This window comes from Octopus sinensis, linkage group LG2 (assembly GCF_006345805.1).
Source record: "Octopus sinensis linkage group LG2, ASM634580v1, whole genome shotgun sequence".
Lineage (NCBI taxonomy): Eukaryota > Metazoa > Mollusca > Cephalopoda > Octopoda > Octopodidae > Octopus > Octopus sinensis.
This window is the reverse complement of record NC_042998.1, coordinates 79,491,743-79,517,537: the sequence shown is the minus strand read 5'-3', so window position 1 is coordinate 79,517,537 and position 25,795 is coordinate 79,491,743. Positions and strand designations below refer to the sequence as shown.

Below are 25,795 nucleotides of genomic sequence, written 5' to 3'. Positions count from 1 at the left end.
CGACCAAAGCCTTGTGAGTGGATTTGGTAGATGGAAACTGAAAGAAGCCTGTCGTATATATGTATATATATATATATGTATGTGTATGTGTGTTTGTGTGTCTGTGTTTGTCCCCCTAGCATTGCTTGACAACCGATGCTGGTGTGTTTATGTCCCCGTCACCTAGCGGTTCGGCAAAAGAGACCGATAGAATAAGTACTGGGCTTACAAAGAATAAGTCCCGGGGTCGAGTTGCTCGATTAAAGGCGGTGCTCCAGCATGGCCGCAGTCAAATAACTGAAACAACTAAAGGAGTACAGGAGTATATAATATATATTATATATTATTTATATATAATATATATTATACATTAATTTATATATTATATACATGTAAATATTTATATATGTATATAAATATATATATATATGTATATATTTATATATACCGGAGTAAACACATAAATGTGAAACAAGGTGGAAAAAAGAGTTCTCAAATACCAGTGGTAGAGTAATATGCTTTATTTTAAGCAGCAGAAAATTCAACAAAATCTGTTACTCTGAGTTCTCGTTGCCGTTCATCAGACAGTTTTCTAGCAAAAACTGTCTGATGAACAGCAATGAGAAACTCAGAGTAACAGATTTTGTTGAATTTTCTGCTGCTTAAAATAAAGTATATTTATATATATATATTTTATAATATATGTGTATAAATATATATTATATGTAAGTATTTTATATATATGTGTGTATATATATTATATGTAAATATTATATATATATATATAATATATATATGTATATATTTATATAAATATACATTTATATATATTTATATATATGTAAATATTCATATATATATATATAAATATATATATGTATATATTTATATAAATATATATGTATACATATAGGCACAGGAGTGGCTGTGTGGTAAGTAGCTTGTTTACCAACCACATGGTTCCGGGTTCAGTCCCACTGCGTGGCATCTTGGGCAAGTGTCTTCTACTATAGCCTCGGGCCGACCAAAGCCTTGTGAGTGGATTTGGTAGATGGAAACTGAAAGAAGCCTGTCGTATATATGTATATATATATGTATGTGTATGTGTGTTTGTGTGTCTGTGTTTGTCCCCCTAGTATTGCTTGACAACCGATGCTGGTGTGTTTATGTCCCCGTCACCTAGCGGTTCGGCAAAAGAGACCGATAGAATAAGTACTGGGCTTACAAAGAATAAGTCCCGGGGTCGAGTTGCTCGATTAAAGGCGGTGCTCCAGCATGGCCGCAGTCAAATAACTGAAACAACTAAAGGAGTACAGGAGTATATAATATATATTATATATTATTTATATATATATATATTATACATTAATTTATATATTATATACATGTAAATATTTATATATGTATATAAATATATATTATATCTGTATATATTTATATATACCGGAGTAAACACATAAATGTGAAACAAGGTGGAAAAAAGAGTTCTCAAATACCAGTGGTAGAGTAATATGCTTTATTTTAAGCAGCAGAAAATTCAACAAAATCTGTTACTCTGAGTTTCTCGTTGCCGTTCATCAGACAGTTTTCTAGCAAAAACTGTCTGATGAACAGCAATGAGAAACTCAGAGTAACAGATTTTGTTGAATTTTCTGCTGCTTAAAATAAAGTATATTTATATATATATATTTTATAATATATGTGTATAAATATATATATATGTAAGTATTTTATATATATGTGTGTATATATATTATATATTATTTATATATATATATATATATATATATCATATGTGTATATATACATTATATATATCATATGTGTATATATATTATATATATGCATATATATTAAATATATATATATATGTATATAGTACAAAGTAAGATAGGGGTTATGAATGTAACCCACTATAGGATATCAATTATCCAATATACTGTTGATTATATATATATATGTATATGTAAATATGTATATATATATATATGTATATATTTATATAAATATACATTTATATATATTTATATATATATATATATAAATATATATATATAATATATATATATATATATGTATATATATATATATATATATGTATACATATAGGCACAGGAGTGGCTGTGTGGTAAGTAGCTTGTTTACCAACCACATGGTTCCGGGTTCAGTCCCACTGCGTGGCATCTTGGGCAAGTGTCTTCTACTATAGCCTCGGGCCGACCAAAGCCTTGTGAGTGGATTTGGTAGATGGAAACTGAAAGAAGCCTGTCGTATATATGTATATATATATGTATGTGTATGTGTGTTTGTGTGTCTGTGTTTGTCCCCCTAGTATTGCTTGACAACCGATGCTGGTGTGTTTATGTCCCCGTCACCTAGCGGTTCGGCAAAAGAGACCGATAGAATAAGTACTGGGCTTACAAAGAATAAGTCCCGGGGTCGAGTTGCTCGATTAAAGGCGGTGCTCCAGCATGGCCGCAGTCAAATAACTGAAACAACTAAAGGAGTACAGGAGTATATAATATATATTATATATTATTTATATATAATATATATTATACATTAATTTATATATTATATACATGTAAATATTTATATATGTATATAAATATATATTATATCTGTATATATTTATATATACCGGAGTAAACACATAAATGTGAAACAAGGTGGAAAAAAGAGTTCTCAAATACCAGTGGTAGAGTAATATGCTTTATTTTAAGCAGCAGAAAATTCAACAAAATCTGTTACTCTGAGTTTCTCGTTGCCGTTCATCAGACAGTTTTCTAGCAAAAACTGTCTGATGAACAGCAATGAGAAACTCAGAGTAACAGATTTTGTTGAATTTTCTGCTGCTTAAAATAAAGTATATTTATATATATATATTTTATAATATATGTGTATAAATATATATTATATGTAAGTATTTTATATATATGTGTGTATATATATTATATGTAAATATTATATATATATATATATATATATATATCATATGTGTATATATACATTATATATATCATATGTGTATATATATTATATATATATATGCATATATATTAAATATATATATATATGTATATAGTACAAAGTAAGATAGGGGTTATGAATGTAACCCACTATAGGATATCAATTATCCAATATACTGTTGATTATATATATATATTATATGTAAATATTATATATATATATGTATATAATATATATATGTATATATATATGTGTGTGTATATATATATGTCTATATATGTGTATATATATATATATACATATATATATATATGTATGTATATATGTGTGTATGTATATATTCATATATGTCTGTGCATATATCTATATATATATATACATACATAAACATACAAATATATATATATAAACTATCCGACGAACGGGAACGCGAAACTGAGTAACAGTTTCTGCGATATTTCTGCTGCTTTTAAATAAAGTATATATATACACACACGTATATACGCATATATGTATTGTGTCGCTCTAGTGTGTGAGTACCAATAAAGAGAAGGTAATAGAGATCGAGGTAACAGTGAGGGAAAGGGAGAGAATGAAAGAGCGTACTATGAGGTGAACTGGCAAACTGTAAAATATACGCACATTCACAGAGAGAGAAAGAGAGCGAGAGAGGGAAAGAAAGAGCGAGCAGAGTCTCTTCGATGGCCATGTCGCTTCTACGGGGATGTATTCGCGGTAAGTCTGGACTATTAACAACACCAATTATATAAAAGAAAAAATCTTTACCTAAGTTGTTATTAAATGTGTATTAACTCCTAGAAAGAAAAGTATCATCATTTACTGCACTACAAGTTTTATAATAACCGTTGTTGCTTTTGTATTTTATCTCTTTCACTACCAAATGTCTACTGTTCGTCTTCTGAGTTCTCAAGTACCCTGTAATCACATTTCACTGAACAGGTATTTGTTGAAGGAGTAATATAATTTATGTAATTATTAGTCTCAAGGGTAAATAGTGAAGATCACGAAAGCCAGTTCATAAAATGTTAGTAAGCAAAACAATTATAAACATTGAAATATATTGGTATATTTAGTACTTGGTCCCTAGAAGAAGCAGGGGGAAGTAATAGAACCTGAATATATATATAATATATATATATATTTATATAAGTGTGTGTGTATATGTAAGGAATGAAGGTGTGTGTTATCTAAACCAATTGAATGAAGGTCGATATGCAAATTGTAAAAGGTAAACGACTGTAAAGTTAAATACCCTGTTAAGGATATGACCGGTTTTATGCTAGCTTCCTTTCCATCTCCCTTCAAATAAATTTACCCCTACATATTTGGGACGGTACCATAGGGCGACGATGTATTATGTAGACAGAACTGAACGCATTAATAAGGTCGGTCGGAAAGACGGGTTTGTGTGTGTTGTATATATATTTGTTCCTTTTAAATTATGTGCCAAATCCCATATGTGTTTCTTGTTTTCGTTTCTAAATATCGTATACATTTGTTGTAATTGCGCATACATACGCACACAAAATAAATGTTTGTGTGTGGTTGGTATTGATATGTGGCGGGCGAATTATTGAAATTAGAATAGGCCAAGCCAAAACCACTGTTTAAGATATTTTTACACTTTTCATTAATACTCGAGGAAAAGGTGTAAAAGTCATGATTTTAATTAGCTATATTCTTGGCTTGTGTTGGCTGTAGTTTAATGCTAGAAGGTCGCCCGATTACTTGTCAGTAAAATTCACGAAATTGAGCTTGTGGGCAGGTATACTTTATTATTAAACTAATTATTACCGACGTAAACCATTCATAAAACTAAACCTGGTTTCAAATGATCTCCAGCGTTCATTTAAAATCAGTAGAAACGTTAAAATGATGGGGGAAAAAAATTTGTTCTTTACATTCCGAGTTCAAATCCCTTCGAGGTCAACGTCGCCTTTAATGATTTCAGAGTCGATTAAATAAGGCACAAGTACTGAGGTCGATTTGATGTTCCTCAAAGGCATCCTAAATGTGAATGGAATTAAATTCAACTAGCTTAAACAAATAGGCTTATACATGTAGGTAATCTTAGAGGATAGCGGTGTCAGTTGAAATACACCCAACAATAAATCAATGTATTTGGCTGGCTCTTATGTAAGGTCCCATAAAAATGTTCAAATAACCTTTAAATGTTATTTTTTGGTATATGTCAAGTAGGTTTTTTTGTTTTGTAAATAATTCAAATTCATGTCTTGAATTTAGTTGTCTCTATTTGTAGACTACAAACAGAACGCAATAACCTCTACACGCTTAGAAGAAATAGCAGCCAAATCCCTTAAATCACTCCCCATCATTTTAAAACAGAAAGAATATATTATACAATGTAGTCTTAGAATATGTCTGTGTAATGTGTTTAGCTATGTTGGCTCTGGGTTAATTAGGGACTATACAACTCATTACTTCTTTTTTCTTTCTTTCTGTCACCGTAATTTTCGAAATGCTTGTATACGAGTACGCTTTAAAGAAATATGAGAAGTTGAAGATATCTCTTTCATTCCCTCCACCCATTGTTGCTGCTATTCCATCCTCGGAGATCGAGCTCATATGTTTTAAGTCCAATCATAACTATCTCATTTGTTCATTCAGACATTGTGCATCCAGGAACATTCTGTAAAATGCGTGCTATCTCCTTTAAGATGATAGTCTAGTGTATGATTTGAGGGATATTTGGCTGCTATTTGTAAAAGGTCATGTATGGCGACTCGTTTAATGAGTGTATCCGCTAAAATTTTGTCATGAATGTCATTTTTGGCCAGGGCATGTTTCTGTGTGTATAGTTTACTATATCGTGTCCTGCCACGTGGAGTTACTATAAATTTTGTTACTAATGTAATTTTCCCCCTCCAAAGTCAAGTTTCATACATTTTCGATATGTTTGTAAATTAGTTGTATCGATGTTACGATAATGTACTTAAGAAAGAGAGAGAGTTGGAAAAAATACAACGAAGAAATAATTGATAGATAACTTTGAATGAAGGATATTTTACGTTTATTATTTGTTTTTTTTTTCTTTCATCATCGCCAGTGACAAATTCCGAAGGATCTCAGCTGGAACGATAGATGTTAATTTTGTATGATCATATAAATGATTAAAAATAAATTTTTTTGTCTCTTTAGTTCTTTAGTTATCTTTTGTCTCTTTAGCACTGGTCTGATACACCAGTACTTACATAAGCATTAACATCTGCTCTGTAGTCGCTAAACTTCCTAGTAACAGCAGTCATATCTCCTTTAGATTACTGAATAATTCGTTCCTGGATAAACTACAAATGAAAACTAGTCAGGATGTTCATTACTGGAACGTCTCTGACCAAAAGTCTATTCGATCAATGTTGACTAACAGCTATGCAACATAAGTGGGATGAGAATTGAGAATGTATAAAATATGTGTATATACATGCTTTTTCAAGGACATTAGTGATGTCGAGTGAAATATCAATAACTAGTAATCGATAATATCGATGTTTCTTCTCACGTTAATTGCTAAAGTCATTAAGAAAGGTATAAATAAATTTCAGTTCCTCTTTCCTTATATCTATGTAAATAAAATCATCTTGTATATTTGTATTAGAGCCACCAGTCTACGACCTCCAAAACAAACATTAAGGTTGCTTGCAGCTGTATTTCATTTGCTGTTTAGGAAAATAAACTATTCCGCATTTTTAGAATTTGTCGATTTAGAAGGTTTTTATTTTTAGGTGAGGAAATAAGAAGTTGTGATGTAAATGTTTTTCTCTAGAATTCTTAATGATGTGAGTTTAGACTCAACCGAAATATCAAAATGATTTCTCTCTGCAAATCTTGATGATGGTGAAATTATGAGGCAGTAACAAGTATTAATAATTCGTTAACCTTGTTTAATAATAATAATAATAATAAATGCTAACCGTGTCATTGCACGAATAGCTGCAACAAAATGTTAGCATAACATTTATCGATAATCGGTTATATTAAGGCGTTGAGCTGGTAGAATCGTTAGCACACCGGGTAAAATGCATAGCGGTATTTCGCCAGTCTTTTACGCTTAGTTCAAATTCTGCTGAGGTCGACTTTGCCTTGGTTGATAAAATAATTACCAGTTGAATACTGAGGTCGATATGATCAACTCACCCCTCCCTCCACATACACACTCACCCAAATTGCTAACTACATGGAAATAAGCTGAGTGGAAACAGTAGAATAAAAAAATTATTTCTAAAAGTCGACTCGATAAAGTGTTGTGTAATTCGAACAGCTGTCTATTCCAGTGTCACATTTTATCCCCTAATTTTTATCTCTTGTATGCTTCTGTATCTTTTCACATGATGTACATACACATGATTTATATACATAACGTGTCGTCTTCTCCCATTCATCATCATTATTATCATCATCGTTTAACTTCCGCTTTCCATGCTAGCATGGGTTGGACGATTTGACTGAGGACTGGCGAACCAGATAGCTGCACCAAGCCCCAATCTGATCTGGCAGTTTCTACAGCTGGATGCCCTTCACATTACCTTTCATAATTGTGTTTATCGTCTTTTTTTCTCTATTAGCTTGTATTTAATGCTATATGTTTCGGTTGCTTGTCATTGTTTCTGTTAGTCTCAGTATTCTGAAGTTTTATCTCAACACTTATTCCCAAGTGACAAGTCTTTTTCTTCCTACTGGTATCAGACCAATTAGGAAACTTCTGTATGGTCACTTGACCTACTAGAAATAACAGCCCCAAATCCAGGGCCAGTCATGACCAATTGATGCTCTAAGCTTGGACCTAGACTGATGCATCCTTGATCCTTTTCATTGACTGATTGACGAAGAATTTTCCAGGTCAGATCAAACCCCATAACAATATTAAATGTGATCTGTTTTTTATTCTTTTTACACTAAATAACAGTAAGCAACTTATATCTTTCTTAAGACACTGAGCCTTATGAAGGAGATGACTAAGGACTAAGATATTTGGTACACTGCTGTACTCAAGAAGACCCATCTGTCACAATAGAATTGTTACTGGTGCTGGTGCTACATAAAAAGTACTGGTGCTACATAAAAAGTACTGGTGCTACATAAAAAGTGCTGGTGCTACATAAAAAGTACTTGTGTTGGTGCTACATTAAAAGTACTGGCACTGGTGCCACATATAAAGCTCCCAGTATACTCAGTGGAGTGGTTGGCGTTAGGAAGGGCATCCAGCTGTAGAAACCATGCCAATACAGGCAATGGAGCCTGGTGTGGCTGCTGGCCTTAACAGCTCTGGTCAACTGTTCGACCCATGCCAGCATGGAAAACAGACATTAAATGATAATGAATTAGATTAATAGAGAAAATGAAAACTTTCGACTCACTTTATTCATTAAAAGACCTCTAATTAGTAAACCTTGCACTGGCAAAAATTCCATTGGTGCCTTTGTTTAGGCTTATATTAACAGTCAATCTGGCGCTGAAAGTATTCTTCAATTGAAACCTTACTCTCTTAAAATACCAAGGAAAATTATACAGTGTAGTCAGATTATACTCCTCCCTCCCCTGCCACATAAAGGATAAATTGTAATGCCTGAAAATACATTTGATTATGGCTTGTTCTATTAGAGCTGATTTAGGGCTAAATAACTATGTGGAGGTGTGTGTGTCTTAGTGGTTAGGTTGTTGGACTCATGATCATAAGATTGTGGTTTCGATTCCTGGACTGGGCAGTGTGTTGTGTCCTTGAGCAAAACACTTTCCACATAGCTCAGTCCACTCAGCTGGCAAAAATGAGTAATCCTACGACAGACCGGCGTCCCGTCCAGGTGGGGAATTTAGAAGTCATGGAAACTGGAAAACTTACCCTTATGAGTCAGTGTGAACAGAGAAGGTAACTTTACCTTTTTTTTTTATTTTTAAAATAATAACTATCAGTAATACCTTGTACTTTTTCACTCAGAACTTCTGCCCATTTCATATTGTCTTGTACCATTGCAGTTATTTCTTCTGTGCACTTTGGGCTTGTTTAAATGCCCATTTACCATCTTACCTCACGTGTGCTTTGATTTTCATGCTAGTTAACATTTCTGCCTACTAATTATCATTTTTCATGGCTGAATTGGAGCCCACATTTCTCCCCACTCTCTGAAAATTATCCATATTCAGTATCCCTACCATATGACATACCAGCATGAGTGTCATAAGATTTGTCACATAGACAGAAAGAAACTCTCTTACTACAACCAGAATAACTGCTCCTTGAACTCCTGTCACCTCTTATTTACATATATACAAATACATGAACTGAATTTCATATGACCAGCTAATAAATTATTTAATATTGGTTATCCCTATGAGGATTGGCTGAAAAGTTCATAGGATGACCAAGATACTCTCATGGAATGTGACCAGACGAGGTTTATTTTTCAACCTAGCCCTCCTTGCCGTCCACACATATCTTATTGGTGTTGCAGTGCTTCGATCCCATTGGTAGGGAAGCTTTCATCCTGTTGGTGAAAAAGTCATCGACAGCAGATATGACATGGTCACTGCAATACTGGTTTCCAATAGTTTTTTTCATATTGGGGATCAGATGATAGTCAGATGGGTGGAAATCAGGAGAATACGAAGGATGATCAAAGCTATAATCATGCACATTGAAAGTAAGGACTTGTTAGCTGGAGCCTTGTCCTGATGAAACAAGACCCCTTTCGTCAGTTTACGTGGGCTTTTGGTCTTGATAGCCTTTCGTAATTGCCTCAATAAATTGGCATAGTTCTCTCCATTGATGTAGCCCTTTTGAAGATAATCAATAAACAATGCCTTTTGCATCCCAAAAACTGAGGCAATTATCTTCTTTATCTTCCCTGCAGATAAAATGATCTTGGCAGGTGAAGAGGGGGTTTTCCCCTGTCACTTTGTCTCTGGCTCAAAGTGATGAACTCAATACTCATTGTGAGTTAGGAAACATTCAAGGATACCAACTGGATGTGCTTGAAACAATATCAAATTTTCCTGTGATGCTATCTAATTAATGCACTTTTGATGAAGTGTCAGAAGACATGGCATCCACCAAACAGAAACCTTCGTTGTGTTGAGTTCATTGTGCACAATATTCTCAAATCCCTCATGGGATATGCTAATAGCATCGGCTGTATGATTTATAGTTAATTGCTTGTCATCCATCATCATGTGGTGAACATGATCAGTATTCTCCTCAGTAGTGGTAGTTGCAGGACATCCTGACCGTGGGTCCTCAAGATTCTCCCTTCCCCTCCCAAATTCAGCTGCCCACTTTTGCACTATTGATAAAGCTGGATTGTTGTCCCTTAATGTACCAGTCATGTCAGCATGAATGTCTTTGGGGGCTAAAACCTTTTTCTGCTGATAATTAATAACACCGCAATGCCAAATTCTGTCTATTTTCAAGACAAGTCACTACTAGTTACATTTGAAGTCTTTGAACAGAGATTATCTGGAAAGAAGCAATGCAGTTATTTATTAATAAGTTGAAACTAATGCATGCAAGATTTCGCAGCTCTACCACTACTCCTTCATTTGTTAGCCTATGGACTTTTCAGCCTTGTTCCACATTTCTAGCAATAATGTTTAATTCCTTTGTTGCCCCAGCCCTTTTCCAACTGTATTTATGCACTGTAAATGAAGGATTTTTTTTTTCATGCTGGAATATGAAAAATACGTTGCAAGTGGGTGTTGACCATCTTCATTGAACAAAGTTGTCAAAGCATTTGTTAACTGCACAGAGTTGCAATTGTAAAGAGCTGCTGTTTGTTTTTACACAGGTTCATAATTATGGCTAGATGGACTAGGCCATTCCTACAATTAATCTTTATTGTTTATATTGTCCAAAATTTTGAACTGGTCTTATTGGAGTTATCTACCTTCTTTTTTAATATATTTAAATTCTACCAGAGGGAATTTTTGTCTAATAAATATTTAGATAATCTTAGTTCATTGAAATTTTTGAATTCATTGTATTATGTATGCGAGACCCTTCTGTTTTTGTATTTAGTACACAGAACACTCCACTGAGGTATTTTTGTTCTTGTGCTGGTGGCACATAAAAAGCACGCACTACACTCTTGGAGTGGTTGGTGTTAGGAAGGGCATCCAGCTATCGAAACATTGCTAGATCAGATTGGAGCCATCAAACCATCCAACCCATACCAGCATGGAAAACGGACGTTAAATGATGATGATGATGATGACATTGTTGACATTCAAGAGTTATGTGTCTTTGTTGCTGGCCTCTTTGCTGGTTGTCTGTTACCATGTCCAACTCATGCCAGCAAGGAAGGGAGACATTAAATGATGATGATCCACATATACAATGTATAATTCACATGTACATAACTAACATACTTCTATTCACAAAATGCACTCCTTTTCAACCTCACCCTCCCGTTTAAATATGCATGTCTTTACCTATCTTATCTGAAAATAGACATTCATAAACTGATAAACATAAATGTACTAATGAGTTGAATGTGAGTGCCTAATGTTCTGTTGAATTATCTACAGTATATATTTTGAAATGATAGATTAGAGTAGTTTTCTACAGATTTCCTAAATCTTACACCTATTTCCTTGTTGCTAAATGGAGTGGGACATTGCAGCAAAACAATGAAAGGTTCAGTAAGTTTGAACTAATCATACATAACATGAAGCTGGCTGTATATAATTTTGCTGCTATATATAATTACAAAGAGAAATAGTTTGTACATTTGGACAGATATTTGTCCTCATCTTGTTTGTTGTTAAAAATGTTTTGGCTGATATACCCTCCAGCCTTCATCAGGTGTCTTGATGATAATAGTATCAATTTTTTGATATTATAAAGGTCACTGCCTGGAATCGAACTCAGAATCTTGGGGTTAGTAGCCCGTGCTCTTAACCACCACTCCATATCCCCATGGGCAATTACAGAGTGAATTTTAGGGTTTATAAATTTCATATTTTCCTATCCATCCTTGATACTGGTTCCCATATCTGCACTTGGTCTGCTTAGGGGGCTATTGTGTCCTAGCATATGTGCTGCTTCTTTTAGTTTTCGTATTTTCCAGTGGTGTTCTCTGTCTATTATTTTAACTTCATCCCACTGGGGGAGGTGGTCTCAATTTTTCCATACATGATCAGCTATACCCAATTTATCAATATCTCCTCCTGTCACAGCTTTGCGATGTTCCTCTACCCTTATTTTGAGGGGGTGGCATGTTTTGCCTTTGTATAACCTACCACAGCTGCATGGGATGGAGTACACGCAGTTCTTTCTCTTCTACTGGTGGTTTTACTCGAAGGAGATATTTGCAAAGTGTTTGGTTCTTCTTGGGAACTATAGCAATTTCTATTCATTAAAATTGCTTATTTATACCTGTGTGTGTATGTGTGCATGCATGTGTGTGTGAGGTAAAGCTGTTGTGTTAGCCGTTAATGGAACAGTTGTAGGATTATATTTAGAACATTAAATTTAACTTTAACCCTTTAAGTTGTAAGCAATTTGCTAAAAGAGACAGATTGTCAATAATTGGTTCTGATTAAATATACCATTCTTAATAAATATAAAAATCTAATTCCAAAATATTGACTTTCATATTTTGTGGCCAGGTGACATACATAACCATCAAATTATGAAAAATTCAGTTTCTTGCTAATAAATGTTTATTTTCTGCTGTATTAATACCTAATTTTGTAAAAGGCTTGTTTGATTTGATTGTTGACCAGATGACTTTTAAGGTGAAGCTAAATACCAGTTTACTTATTAATGCTGTGTGTGCTACTAATCATAATACAGTTTCATATAGTTCTTTTGTTGTAGATGTTACTTTAGAGATTGTGTATACAAAGTAATCTGTTTTGTTGTTCCTCTGTGTATGATTGCGGTGGAGTAGCATTAAGGTAACGACATTCCATGTGCTTGTATTTCATTTGAATATCTTGCTACTCAACTGTTTGATTCTACTGCTAACTTTTCGTTTCTTCAATATAATCTTTCTATCCAGTTGTTATTGTCTTGTCCCAAGGCTGCCTGGCTTGAGTGTTTGCATAGCATATAGGTATTCTGCAGATACAGTGAAAATTGCATAGTTAAATTCTACCTCTGCATAGCTGAGAAACATACTGCACACCCAGACATGCAGTGTATCAACCTGAACAGTCTCTGCAGTATTTTATTTGTCTGGGATGCAGTATGGCAGCAAGCATATCACATTCATTCTATTATCTGGAAATTGTTACTGTTGAGAAGGTAAACAAAGTGAACTTGGTGTGTTTTTGATAAGCAACAGGCGGCTGTAAATGTCAGTTCATGTTGACTTATTGTCAGGTGAAAAGAAGGATAATGATTACTGTTATTTGTCTTAAGTATGTAGTCAAGTGCTCATATTATCAACAAACTCATTACAATATAGATAAAAATACCTACTTGAAATTGATAATGATCAAACTAGGAACCATAATGTCTCAAATTTAGTCATGCTTCAGAGGAAAGTATCACGGGAGTTTAGATTAGAGTTGAACAAATTTAGGTCCTGTTCAAAAACGTAAAGGACAATTTTTTTTTGTTATTGCTTATCTGTCTTTGATCTGTTTTTATATATTATTAGTTTCACAATAAGTTATACATCTATATTAACCCTTTCATTACCAACCCGGCCAAAACTGGCTCTGGCTCTGTAGTATTAATGTCTTGTTTTCATAGGTTATTCATTAAAATCTTCCACCAAACCTTAATCACAATTTATGTTCCTAACACTAACTTCATGATAACTAAGTTATTTTACTAAATTCCTTATTATATTTAAAATAATTGAAAGAAACACAGATCATCTCAAAATAAATACAGTAACGAAAGGGTTAAAGCCCTCCATCAGTCAGGATGCAAGCCTGAGTAAGGTTTTTTTTGTTTTTTTTTTATGGAAAACCAGTTATTGTCTGGGGAGCAAGATTCCATTCACTATGCTGCTGTTGTTGTGCAAGGGAAGGGCATGGGACATGATAGTTAGGTGCCAGTGTTGTTGCAGGTAAACTTAATGAGCTTGAACAAAACCACAGCACATTTTGTCCAGTGCTTTGAGTTTCCTCATCCAATATTCAGGACTGGTGCTTTTTATAGACCCCACAAAAGTGCGAAAGGCAAAGTTGAATTCGAGCTTAAAACCTCAAATGTTTGAACAAATACCACAAGGCATTTTATTTGTTCCAACAATTCTGCCTGTTCAGTCAGTCATGTGCACACACACACACATACAACCAGTTAGGTTGTACAGAAAAGTGTCCTCTCTAGTGACTAGTTTAGCTATATCATCATCAACAATTGGTTTTAGAGATGGAAATGATGTAGCTATTTGTATTTTTTTGTGAAGAAAATCAAATGCTTTGCTTCGGTTTCTGTAACATCATGCAAACGAAATGAACTTTCCTCTGTGTTATTTGAACCAAGAAAGTCTTTATGTGGTTGCTAGAACTGCTTGAAATAACAGCCAAAGGGCCCTTAAATTACACCAATCATTGTAAATAAGAATCATCACATTGTATAATGTAATCCTAAGTAGATTTTTCTGAAAAACAAAAAGATGGCCATAGTTGGAATAATTCTTCACTATGGGCCTTCTTAACTTGGTTGACTTATGAATAAACATGGACAGCAACTACAGCCATCATTATACTTTCAGACTAAGCATGTGACTGCTGCTGGCATCTATTTGCAAGCATATTGCAAAACTGCATCTTGACAACATATTCCATAACTGCAACTTGTATTTTATTGATGAAAGCTAGAAAAGTATCCAAGCATGGAAAAATCAATGATCCAGTGATAATATTGCTCCAACAAAAATATTTTATCCATTGTTAGCATTGAAAAATATGTATGTATATGTGTGTATGTAGAATGTTTATACTATATCTGCGTGACATAAGAGTTAAAAGGTTTGACATCAAAAAGGGCATCCAGTTGTAAAACATTGCCTGCACTTTCCATGCTAGCCCTGCTAGCGTGGAAAAGTGGATATAAAAACAATGATCATGAAATCTGGTCTATTGTCTTCTTGGACACTTTGTTAAAGGTCTGCTAGATAACTTCAGCGATGGTATGTTTTAATGTTCTTTGGTTGTAGTTTACTGAGTTACATCTGAGCCAGGGGATTTTATTTAAAGACCAGGCTGTATTCAGGAATACCTTGATTCTGTGATTCATTTCAAATCCCCAATCATTAAGTGAGAAGCTTATTCACATAGAAATGTTATAAATAGTGGTTATGATTGTTATCACTGATGAAATTTGTTGTGAAAAATATTTTTGTATATTAAATAAAAAACTATAGAATGACAATTTAAGCATAACCAATGATTTGATTAATTAACCCATTCGTTACTGTATTTATTTTGGGATGCTCTATGTTTCTCTCAATTATTTTAGATATAACAAAGAATTTTGTAAAATAACTTCGTTATCATTAAGCTGGTGTTAGGAACATAAAGTGTGACTAAGGTTTGGTGGAAGATTTCAATTCAAAACTTACGAAAACAAGACATTTGTACTCGGGGCCAGAGGCGGTTTCAGCCGGGTTGGTAACGAAAGGGTTAAATATTTACAAATAATAATCAATAAAATGTGTTTAGAAACTTGATGTTTCGTTGCATGTTTTGATTTTATCAGTTGATGTAGCTTTGTTGTTAGTATTTGGTTCACTTGATGTAGAAAAAATCTCTTTTGTCAAGAGTTCCTTGTTTCCATTGGTTGGCAAGAAAGTAATTTCATTTTTTGCAAATAACGACTGCACTGATATGGTCATATGATGTGCATGTACAAGGACAGCTGTGTAAAGACGTGGGACAAGGTGGTGAAGCATGATCTTCAAACTTTGAGCCTCACAGAGGCAATGACTAGTGGCAGAGACCTTTTGGTGATGTGATGTGCTTGAGAGGACTTGTCAAGCCAAATGAAATCCTAGTTGTGGTAACTGGCACCCATATTGGTGGGAAGTAAAGAACACCTTTTGAGTGTTGGGCCTCACGGAGGCAAAGTTGCTAACTTCCTTTTGAGTCTCCTCATGGAGGCAATGACTGAGACCTTTGGCATTATGTCATGCTTGAGAAAAAGACTCATCAAGCCAAGCAAAATCACAGTCGTGGCAGATACCAGTGTCATGTAAATGGCACCTGTGCTGGTGGCACGTAAAAGTACCCAATACACTCTTGGAGTGGTTGGCATTAGGAAGGGCATCCACCTGTAGAAAACCATGCCAAATTAGACTGGAGTCTGGTGCCAGCCCAGTCAAACTGTTCAACCCATGCCAGCATGAACAATGGATGTTAAATGATGATGATGATAATATACATACATGCATACACTCATGCAACTGAGTAGACAAACATTCTCTCTCTCTCTCTCACACACACTGATTTTTATTGTGTTTTGTGTAAAGGTTGAAATCTTGACCTTTATATTCAGCTCTCTTTCTTGGCTTGTCTTCCTGGGATAATAGCTGCTAAGGATAACTGTAACTGGTGTTTATTTTTATACAAAAAAATGTGTATAATATTTGTGTTGTTGGCTGTAATGATGTCTTTTGTATAGTGAAACTGTTGAACTAATTTTCTTTAAAAAAACAGTCAAGCTATATAATCAGTGGTATGACATAAGTTGCCAGCACTTGGGGCCAGGCAGTTATTGCAGGGAGGATACACAATTTTTTTTTTATTTATTTACTATTTTTTCGCCTTTGAAGTATTCTGCCTGGGATAATTGTGACAGTGGTCTTGTTTGTACTATGCAATTGTATATAGTATCAGAAAACATACTTGTTATACATTTTCTGTGTCAATCAATAGCACAGATGTGGCCAATACATTGTAAAGTATATAGAAGTAGGATTAGAAATGGGTTAACACAAGCTGAATATAGGCAATATGCATTGTGTGTGTGATGTACAGTGGGCATTGAAACAAGATCATGATTGTACGATAAATTTCAATGTTGATTCTTGAAATAGTGTGAAATAGGAAATGCAGAAGTGCATTAAATGTTTGTAGACATTTTTATGACACATTGGTGGTTGGAACCATGTACAGGACGTTGGTAAATGGTTTATTGTGACTAAAATTCATAAATTAAAATGCTAAGTGTCTAGTGACAATGTATTGTGTGTATTGTAACAATGTGAAACTGATTGTATAAGTCTGTAAATATGGTAATAGCCCACTCTAAATGTGGGGAATTGTTACAATCCTGATTGAAGAAATCTATGATCAAAAATATTCAGTAAGATGGTAGGGCGGTGTGATTTGCAGGAGTTTTAATTGCAGCAGCTTGAATGATTATGTAGAGCAGGGTTTTAACCACGGTTTCTATATGCTGAGGGTATAGATCTCAGAACTTTCTTCAAATATGACAAAATCTTGATTTCTTTCTTTTTTTTCTCATGTTCCTATTCTTGGTGATTCTTATCTATCTCTCTCTCTCTCTCTATATATATATATCAAAATAAGCAACAAGGATATCCAGAGGTAATGCAGTACAATCTAAATTTTTGGTGAACTTATCTATCTAGATATATATATATAATCATCATCATCGTTTAACGTCTGTTTTCCATGCTAGCATGGGTTGGATGGTTCGACCGGGGTCTTGGAAGCCAGGAGGATGCACCAGGCTCCAGTCTGATCTGGCAGTGTTTCTACAGCTGGATGTTCTTCCTAATGTCAACCACTTCGTGAGTGTAGTGGGTGCTTTTTACATGCCACCGGCACAGGTGCCAGGGGAAACTGGCAATGACCACGATTGGTTGGTGCTTTTTACGTGCCACCGGCACGGAAGCCAGTCAAGGCGGTGCTGGTGGCGGCCACGTTCGGATGATGCTTTTTACATGCCACCAGCACAGGTATCACATATAATGTGAAATAAAAGCAAGGGGTATTGTCATATTTTGAAATTCTGATAAATCTGGTAATGATGATGATTTTGATGGGTGAGGGTAGTGTAGAGATGTTGGGCAATCTTTTAGGGGATCAAAATTGTTAAAAGTTTAAAAAACCCTTGACATTTAAGAGCCCTGTGTGTGTGTGCACGTGTGATTTTTGGTACATGGAAGCATCATTTTTAATACTATATTCATCAATATATTTAGAGTGAAGTTTTAAATTCGCTTTAGAATCTCTTCACACATCTCAATGTTTTGAGATTCTCCTGCTAAAAAAAAAAATCACAAAAGTACCAAAAAGCATAAAATAATTTTTCAATATAACTAAGTATTTCTAACCCTGCTCCTAAATGGTTATAGAACTATAATAACTAGGGACCATGTATATCTACCAACCAAAGGATTACTTCTTTTTTTAACTCTTTAACTGCAAAATTTAGCTTTATGGCTATTCCAGTTATACTCAAGATCATGCATGAGTAGCATTACATTTAATAGAATAATCTGGATGCTAAGGGTTCAATATTTACCAAAAAATGGAATTGCTATTTTCTGCAAATCGTATTGCCTCAATAAACTTGATATATCTTGGCAAAAAAATAACTTCACATGTGAAATACTTCAACAAAAAATAGATTAGTATATAAAACTGCTTTCTACATTTAAGAATAATGAAATTTTGAGTGGCTGTATCAGATTTCTATTGTAAAGAGGGTTAAGTTAGATCTCACCATTTTAATTATGGCTGTAGCGCTACACATACTCTCTTAGATTTGTTCCAAGCATTAAATGTCTTTGGATTATTTAATTTCTAAACCATTTTACTTTCTTACACTGTGATTCATTCATCATAACTTGGGTAAATACAGTAATGAAGGCTGGGGTTTATTGTTGAACTCAGAAATTAAAAATGGTCTGGAGTTGCCTTTCATATTTAACCAAAATAATTCAAATAATGATAGTCATTCAGTTTTTTCCTCATCACGTTTATTTCTAATTAGCTTTTTAATCCTAGGCATGGTGTTTGGTTAATACATTGACGTTGCAATCATGTGGTTCCAAGTTCAGTCCCACTGTGACACCTTGGGCAAGTGTCTTCTACTATAACTCCAGGATGACCAATGCCTTGTGAGTGAATTTGGTAGACAGAAACCACGTGGAAGCCCATGTGTGTGTTTGTCTCCTGTCTCTCTATTTAACAACCAGTGTTAGTTTATTTACATCCCTATAACTTAGTGGTTTGGTGAAGAATAGAATTAAGTACCAGACTTTAAAAAGTAAGTACTGGGGTCAATTTATTTGATTGAAACACTTCAAAGTGGTTCCCCAGCATGGCTACAGTCCAGTGACTAAAATGTAAAAGATTAAAGATTGTTAGTCACAACTATTGTTTATGTTAGTATCCAAAATATATCTGGGTGTATAGAATTGACAGTGTTACTGGAAAATTCTGTAGCATACCACAAAACATACAAGTCAATGTCATCATCATTTTCTTTTTAGCTGTTTTCCCATGCTGACACAAGTTGGCTTGGTTTGCTCCAGCATGGCATCTCACTAGTTGTTGCAGCCCTTTGTCATCTCTTTCATGGGATTCAACACCTTGTGATAAGTTTTTATCATTTCTTCTCTTATTTTCCATAAGCTTCCTCCACATTGGCTGCTTGTCCCCTTTTTATAAGAAAGTATTGCTAGCTTTATTGTGAAACAATTTTGTTCTTTATTACATAATTCTGCTCGTTGATTATCTTCTCATAAATTGTGATTTCATTTTGAAAAATCATTTCCATTTACAATATTTCATTTACACTTGTCCAGTTTTTATCTCTTGTCTACTTATAGTTTTTGGTCTCCTCTATTACTACTACTACTACACGCACAAAACCAGTGTTACTACTAATAGTATAGTACTACAGTTATAGTCTTGACTATTACTACCACTACTAATGTTATCTTCTCCACTATCACTGCTACTCTTTTTGCCATTTCATTATTACGTCATCCATCACACTTCGTTGCAATATATTTCTGTTTTGATTCCAAGTTCTGACTTGAAAATTATTTATAGCCTTTGCACTGAATTTAATTTGTTCTTTGTTTGTTTAGTAGCGTTTTATTTTAGTTATGGTTGGTTGAGCAAGTGACTTTTTTTAAACTCGTTTTCCAAGAGAGTTTGTGTATGCTTTATGTGCTTGGTGGTATTGTATGGGTTAACATGGTTTGAAGGAGACTGCTATTTCATTTGACATAGTTATTGGATCATGGCGTCTTTTGATACAACTGAAAAGTGGGCGAGAGGGAGTGAATGTTTGCCTGCCGCCCTCATCTATGGCTTTGTTCAGGACTCCTAGTTCTATTTATATTCGCATACTTCCATCTCTTTTATTTTCTTAAACTGTAAAAAGTATTTAAATTATTGAGAATTACTTGATTTTTGTTGGTAGTTCCCAGAATCACAAATAGAAAAATTTCACTTCTGTTTTTTCCTCATTCACCAAAATAAGTTTTGATTCACAACCAGTTACTCTCAGTTGTGCACTTTTTGGATTTTTGTATTAAAAGTAATGTAGAAACAGGACATTATGTGGACTATTCATTGATATGGGAAAAGCTTTTGACACTATAAACTGCCAAACTCTATAGCAAACTTGTAAAATATGGTATCAAGATGTACCTAGAGGTGCAGCAATATCAAAGGAAGGCTAACTGGGAAGATAGTTTTTGTATGTGGCAAATGCTCAGGTGCTATAAACACTGAAAATGTGCAGAGAGCAGCTTCTGTTATATTTCAAGGAGAAAAATTACAAGTAGTTGATAACTTCTGTTACCTAGGGGACCATGTCAGTAGCAGAGGTGGATGCGCTGAAAGTGTAGCTGCTAGAATAAGAATAGCCTGGGCAAAGTTCAGAGAGCTCCTACAACTGCTGGTGACAAAGGGCCTCTCGCTCAGAGTAAAAGGTAGACTGTATGACGCATGTGTATGAACAGCCATGCTGCATGGCAGTGAAACATGGGCTGTGACTGCTGGGACATGCGTAAGCTTGTAAGGAATGAAGCCAGTATCCTCCGCTGGATGAGTAATGTCTGTGTGCATACACGACAAAGTGGAAGCACCCTGAGAGAAAAGTTGGATTTACGAAGCATCAGATGTGGTGTGCAAGGGAGACGACTGCGCTGGTATGGTCATGTGTTGTGAATGAATGAGGACAGCTATGTGCAAAAGTGTCACACCCTAGCTGCTGAGAGAACCTATGGAAGAGGTAGACCCAGGAAGATCTGGGATGAGTGGTGAAGCATGACCTTTGAACATTGGGCCTTATCGAGGCAATGACTAGTGACTGAGTCTTTTGGAGATATGCTGTGCTTGAGAAGACCCGACAAGCCAAGTGAGACCACAGCCCATGGCCTATGCCAATGGATGTAACCAGCCCACCTATACCCCTCATTCATTGGACAATAAAATTTGCTTGCGAAGACCTATTGAGGCAAGTGAAATCAAAATTGCTGACATGGCCGATGACAGTACCGCCTGACTTGCACTTGTCCCAGTGGAACGTTAAGAGGACATCCAAGCGTGATTGTTGCCAGGGCCTCAAATTGGCTCCTGTACCTGTGGCACATAAAAAGCACCATTTGAGCATGATCTTTGCCAGTGTCGCCTTAACAGCATGTGAAAAATAACATTCGAGTGTAGTTATTGCTAGTGCCACCGGATTGGCTCGTGTGCAGATAGCATGTAAAAAACATCTTTTGAGCATGGTCATTGCCAGAATCGCCTGACTGGCTCTCATGCCGGTGGCATGTAAAAGCACCCACTACACTCTTGGAGTGGTTGGCGTTAGGAAGGGCATCCAGCTGTAGAAACTTTGCCAGATCAGACTGGAGCCTGGTGCAGCCTTCTGGCTCGCCAGTCCTCGGTCATTGTCCAACTCATGTCAGTATGGAAAGCGGACGTTAAACGACAACGATGATGATGATAAAACAATGTGTTATATAGACTGATTTGGACTTTTCCCTTGGAACTTCCCTTAATTTACTGATGTTAAGCAGGTTTTTATTTTGTCAAATTTAATCTCTTCTAGTTTCACAATTGTCACTAAGAATATATCTCACCCAGGTATTACTGTATTTTGTGTTTTTTTTTTTTCAATGCATATCTGACCACCAACTTTAAGGCTGATGGTCTTTCAAATATCTTTTGAATCTGCGAGTGTTCATCCCTGGTATCAGATTCTAGTCTATTCAGACTATCTTTCATAAATATATTTTCCTATTATTAGGTTTCTTTTATCTATATAGATACTCTATAGAGAGCAGGCCTGTTTCCTAATAACAATGAAATAAATAAAAATGTATTTCCTCAACATATTGTCCAGTAGCAAATAATTTATTGAATACTGACAGTTTGAGCTATTGTTAGTTTATTTTTAGAAAAAGCTGTTTTGTAATGAATTTCCTCTCTGAAATTGAATAGCCAGAAACTCTAACTGAATGCATTCATACCTGTCTTTGCAACCACATAGTTTCAGGTTCAGTCTCGTATTCACCCTGGGCAAGTATTTTCTATAATAGCCCTAGCTTGACCAATGCTTTTCAAGTAGATTTGGGAGATGGAAACTGAAACAAGTCTATTGTATTTGTTTGTGTGTGTATGTTTTTGACTTCTTGTCATGACATCATGTAATTGTTGTAAATTAAATCTCATTCATTTTTCAATAATCTGTGGAAACATGTCTGGCTGTGGGTAAATATTACCTTGCTTGGAAACAGGTGAAAGTTGGTGAGAGGAATGGTATCCAGCCATAGAAAATCTGTCTCAGTAATATCTGTGTGATCCATGCAAATGTGGAAAAGTGGACATTAAAACGATTGCTAAATGTGAATGGAACCTGTGGAAGAGGAAGACCTGGGATGAAGTAGTGAAGACCAACCTCAGATCGTCTCATGGGAGAAATGACAATGGGTTGAAATAATTGGTGATTCTGTGCAGTGGTTGACATTTGGAAGGGCATCCAGCTGTAAAAACTGTGTCAAAAGTTCCAACCAACCATAGGTTGATTGAAGGATGATGGTGATGCCAAAAGTGACCTCACCTGTGCTGGTGCCATGTAAAAAGCACTCAGTCCACTCTATGAAGTGATTGGTGTTAGGAAGGGCATCTGGCCATAAAAACCATGCCAAATAGACACAGTAGCCTGGTGTAGTCTCCTACCTGGCTGGTTCCTGTCAAACCATCCAACCCATGCCAGTATGGAAGACAGGTGTTAAATAATGATGGTGGTGATAATTCTCTCTGCTTATGATCTATTTATCTTAGCAAAAATAAATGAAGTCCTAAAAGCATATTTATGTCTGTATCCTTGCATCCAATCTGTACTTGCCGATCCTTTCCCACAGCTCATTTTCCTAACACCCAGCCCTCCATCACTTATCTATCTACGGTGCCATTTACTGAGCAGCTTTAATTATGAGAGCAGACTAAATATTTCACCCCCACCTTCCTTTGTACTACCATTTATCTTTCTCTCTTTGGAATCTCTTTGTCACCCACCTGCATTCTCAATATCCTCCCTTATCACTTTATTTTCCACTGAATGCTCCTTTCCTCTGAACACCCTCTTAGATCTGCCATGATATCTCTCCCATCTTTTTGTCAGTCACTATATCCACTACTACGTACCCTGACCTCTGTCACTTTGCAACCCTCTCTCTCTTCCACTCACTCTACATCTCCCTATTTCTCGTTTATCTACGGATTTATTGTTTTACTATGCTTTATGTGTTGTGGCTTATGACCTGATCCACTCTTTTATACCTTTATCTGTGGTAGCTATATACTTTTAACTGTTTGGAATATTCTAAGACTTGCTTTTTTCCTGCTTTTTTTTAATGTTATTTATTTTTATCTTGTTCTTCTGCATAAAAATTTTAATGTATATTAATTACCTTATATGAAATCTAAAATATTTGTAAACTCATGTTTTGGTAGTGAGAGAGAAATATAGAGCCGTAAATGATGTGAACAGCAGGAGCAGATGGAATTGGAAATTCAAGCACCTAGGAGCTTGTTTTCTATGTTTAGAACAGAATCATTTCTTTCCACCCATCTCTCTCTCTGTTTTATATACATTGTATAGAGAAAACACCCGAAACCTATACAAAAACACTGAATATGTGTTTATTATTCATCCAAAGTAAACAGTACGTGTGTGCTGTTTACGTCACAGTAACAATATGTTTAGACGGAGCAAATAATTTCAAATGAATACAGAGAATACGATTGGTTAAAACTCGCAGATTTAAACTACGTATAAACTTATAAAATACATTTTTGTCAAAAAAACTAGTTGAAATTATTGTTTTCTTTTGACACATTCTACCAGTATACGAAGTTTCAAATTATTTAGTTAACTAGAAAAATCTGAAAAATCTGGCTTTCAAAAAGAAAAGATCCAGCTAATTTTCCCCCATGGCCAATTTCCAGAGAATATTGGAAATGAATGGCCTTCACTTACAACCTCCATGAGATGTCAGGACACGCACCCACGCACGCGGCTTCTTTCAATTTCTGTTTTCTAAATCCACTTTCAAGGCATTAGTCTGTCTGAGGCTATAGTAGAAGACACTTGCCCAAGATGTCATGCAGTGGGACTGAACCTGAAACCATGATTGGGAAGCAGACTTCTCAACCACACACCCACGATTTTTGTGTAATGTTTATTAGTTGTGAGGTCTTGGTAGCTTTGTATTGACTGTTTTGCTGAGGACGAAACTAAAGCATATCCAAAATTGTCACACCAGTTAAAAACAAAGCAACAAAAAAAAAATCGGCTCTCCGTCGGTTATGACGAAGAATGTTCCAGTTGATGCAATCAGTGGAACTGCCTACTCGTGAAATTAACGTGCGAAAGACTTGAGCATTCCACAGACACACATACGCTACCAAAAGTTCAGACGTATCCAATTCTGTTTAACTACGTATTTCAGTTTTGTGTCAGATGAAATTTCTCGAGTTCTCTCCCTTGCCACTTTGAAACGAAAACGATATTAATGACTTGTTAGAGTTATTTCAGTTCAAAATTATTTTTGGCTCACTACATCAAGTATGGTAGCCTGCCTCTCTATCTCTGTACATACTCATTACACGCTCAAAACTATACTGAAATAGTTTGAGGACAGGCATAACTTTCTTGTTGCCGTGGTGTTAGATAAACACACAGTAGTCAGTGCCACCCATGATACGACCTAATGGTCAGCGTTTCCTCTCCTTGCTTTTTTGTTCAGTTCAGCTTTTAAACTGCTATTGTTGATGTCGTTGAGAATCCTTTCTATCAACGTTTCTTCCTTATTCTCCCCATAATTAGCTTCATGTCCTATTTTCTTCAGTCTTTTCAGTACAGGTTCATTTCATTTTACACTCTATTCTTTTCTGAATATATCTGCTATTACTCATATTGTCTGTCTGTTTCTACTCTCTTACACATATTTTTAATTTGCCTTTTCAAGAGCAATAAAAAGGGTAAGAACATCCCAGTATGCTCTCCACCCCTCCTCGTACCCCTATTTCTCCCTCCTTCACCTCCCCTCTTTCCCCCTCTCTCTCACGACATTAAAATACACAAAATGCCCCTAAATATGTCTTGAATTACAACATAATGCATCCCAGGAATGTGGAAGTACTGTTATAAAATTCTTAATGAAGTCCTCAGCTTCAATAATGATCTTGCCATATATAATACAATTAAAACAAAACTCAAGCACATCACACAAACTTTAACAGTAAAAGTAACCAATGTTAACTGCATAATCATAGCTCAAAAATGCTATATTTACTTATACCACAACGTAAACAGCATAAAATAACACCATAGTGCAATTAAAAACCCTCATCAAGC

The 25,795-nt window shown here is 35.2% G+C and overlaps 1 protein-coding gene across 2 annotated transcripts in view; it reads left to right on the top strand.

The window, feature by feature from the left end:
* Positions 1-3,476: 3,476 nt before the first annotated feature.
* The window catches only part of LOC115231667 (succinate dehydrogenase [ubiquinone] cytochrome b small subunit, mitochondrial), a 43,141-nt gene continuing 20,822 nt past the window's right edge, over positions 3,477-25,795 (top strand). The window contains exons 1-2 of one of the 2 annotated variants that reach the window (XM_036514417.1): positions 3,477-3,684; positions 11,575-11,616. In XM_036514417.1, coding sequence (XP_036370310.1) covers positions 3,651-3,684; positions 11,575-11,616 — 76 coding nt within the window. In that variant the 5' untranslated portion in view covers positions 3,477-3,650. The remainder of the gene's footprint in view (positions 3,685-11,574; positions 11,617-25,795) is intronic. The other variant, XM_029801640.2, reaches the window with a different exon arrangement.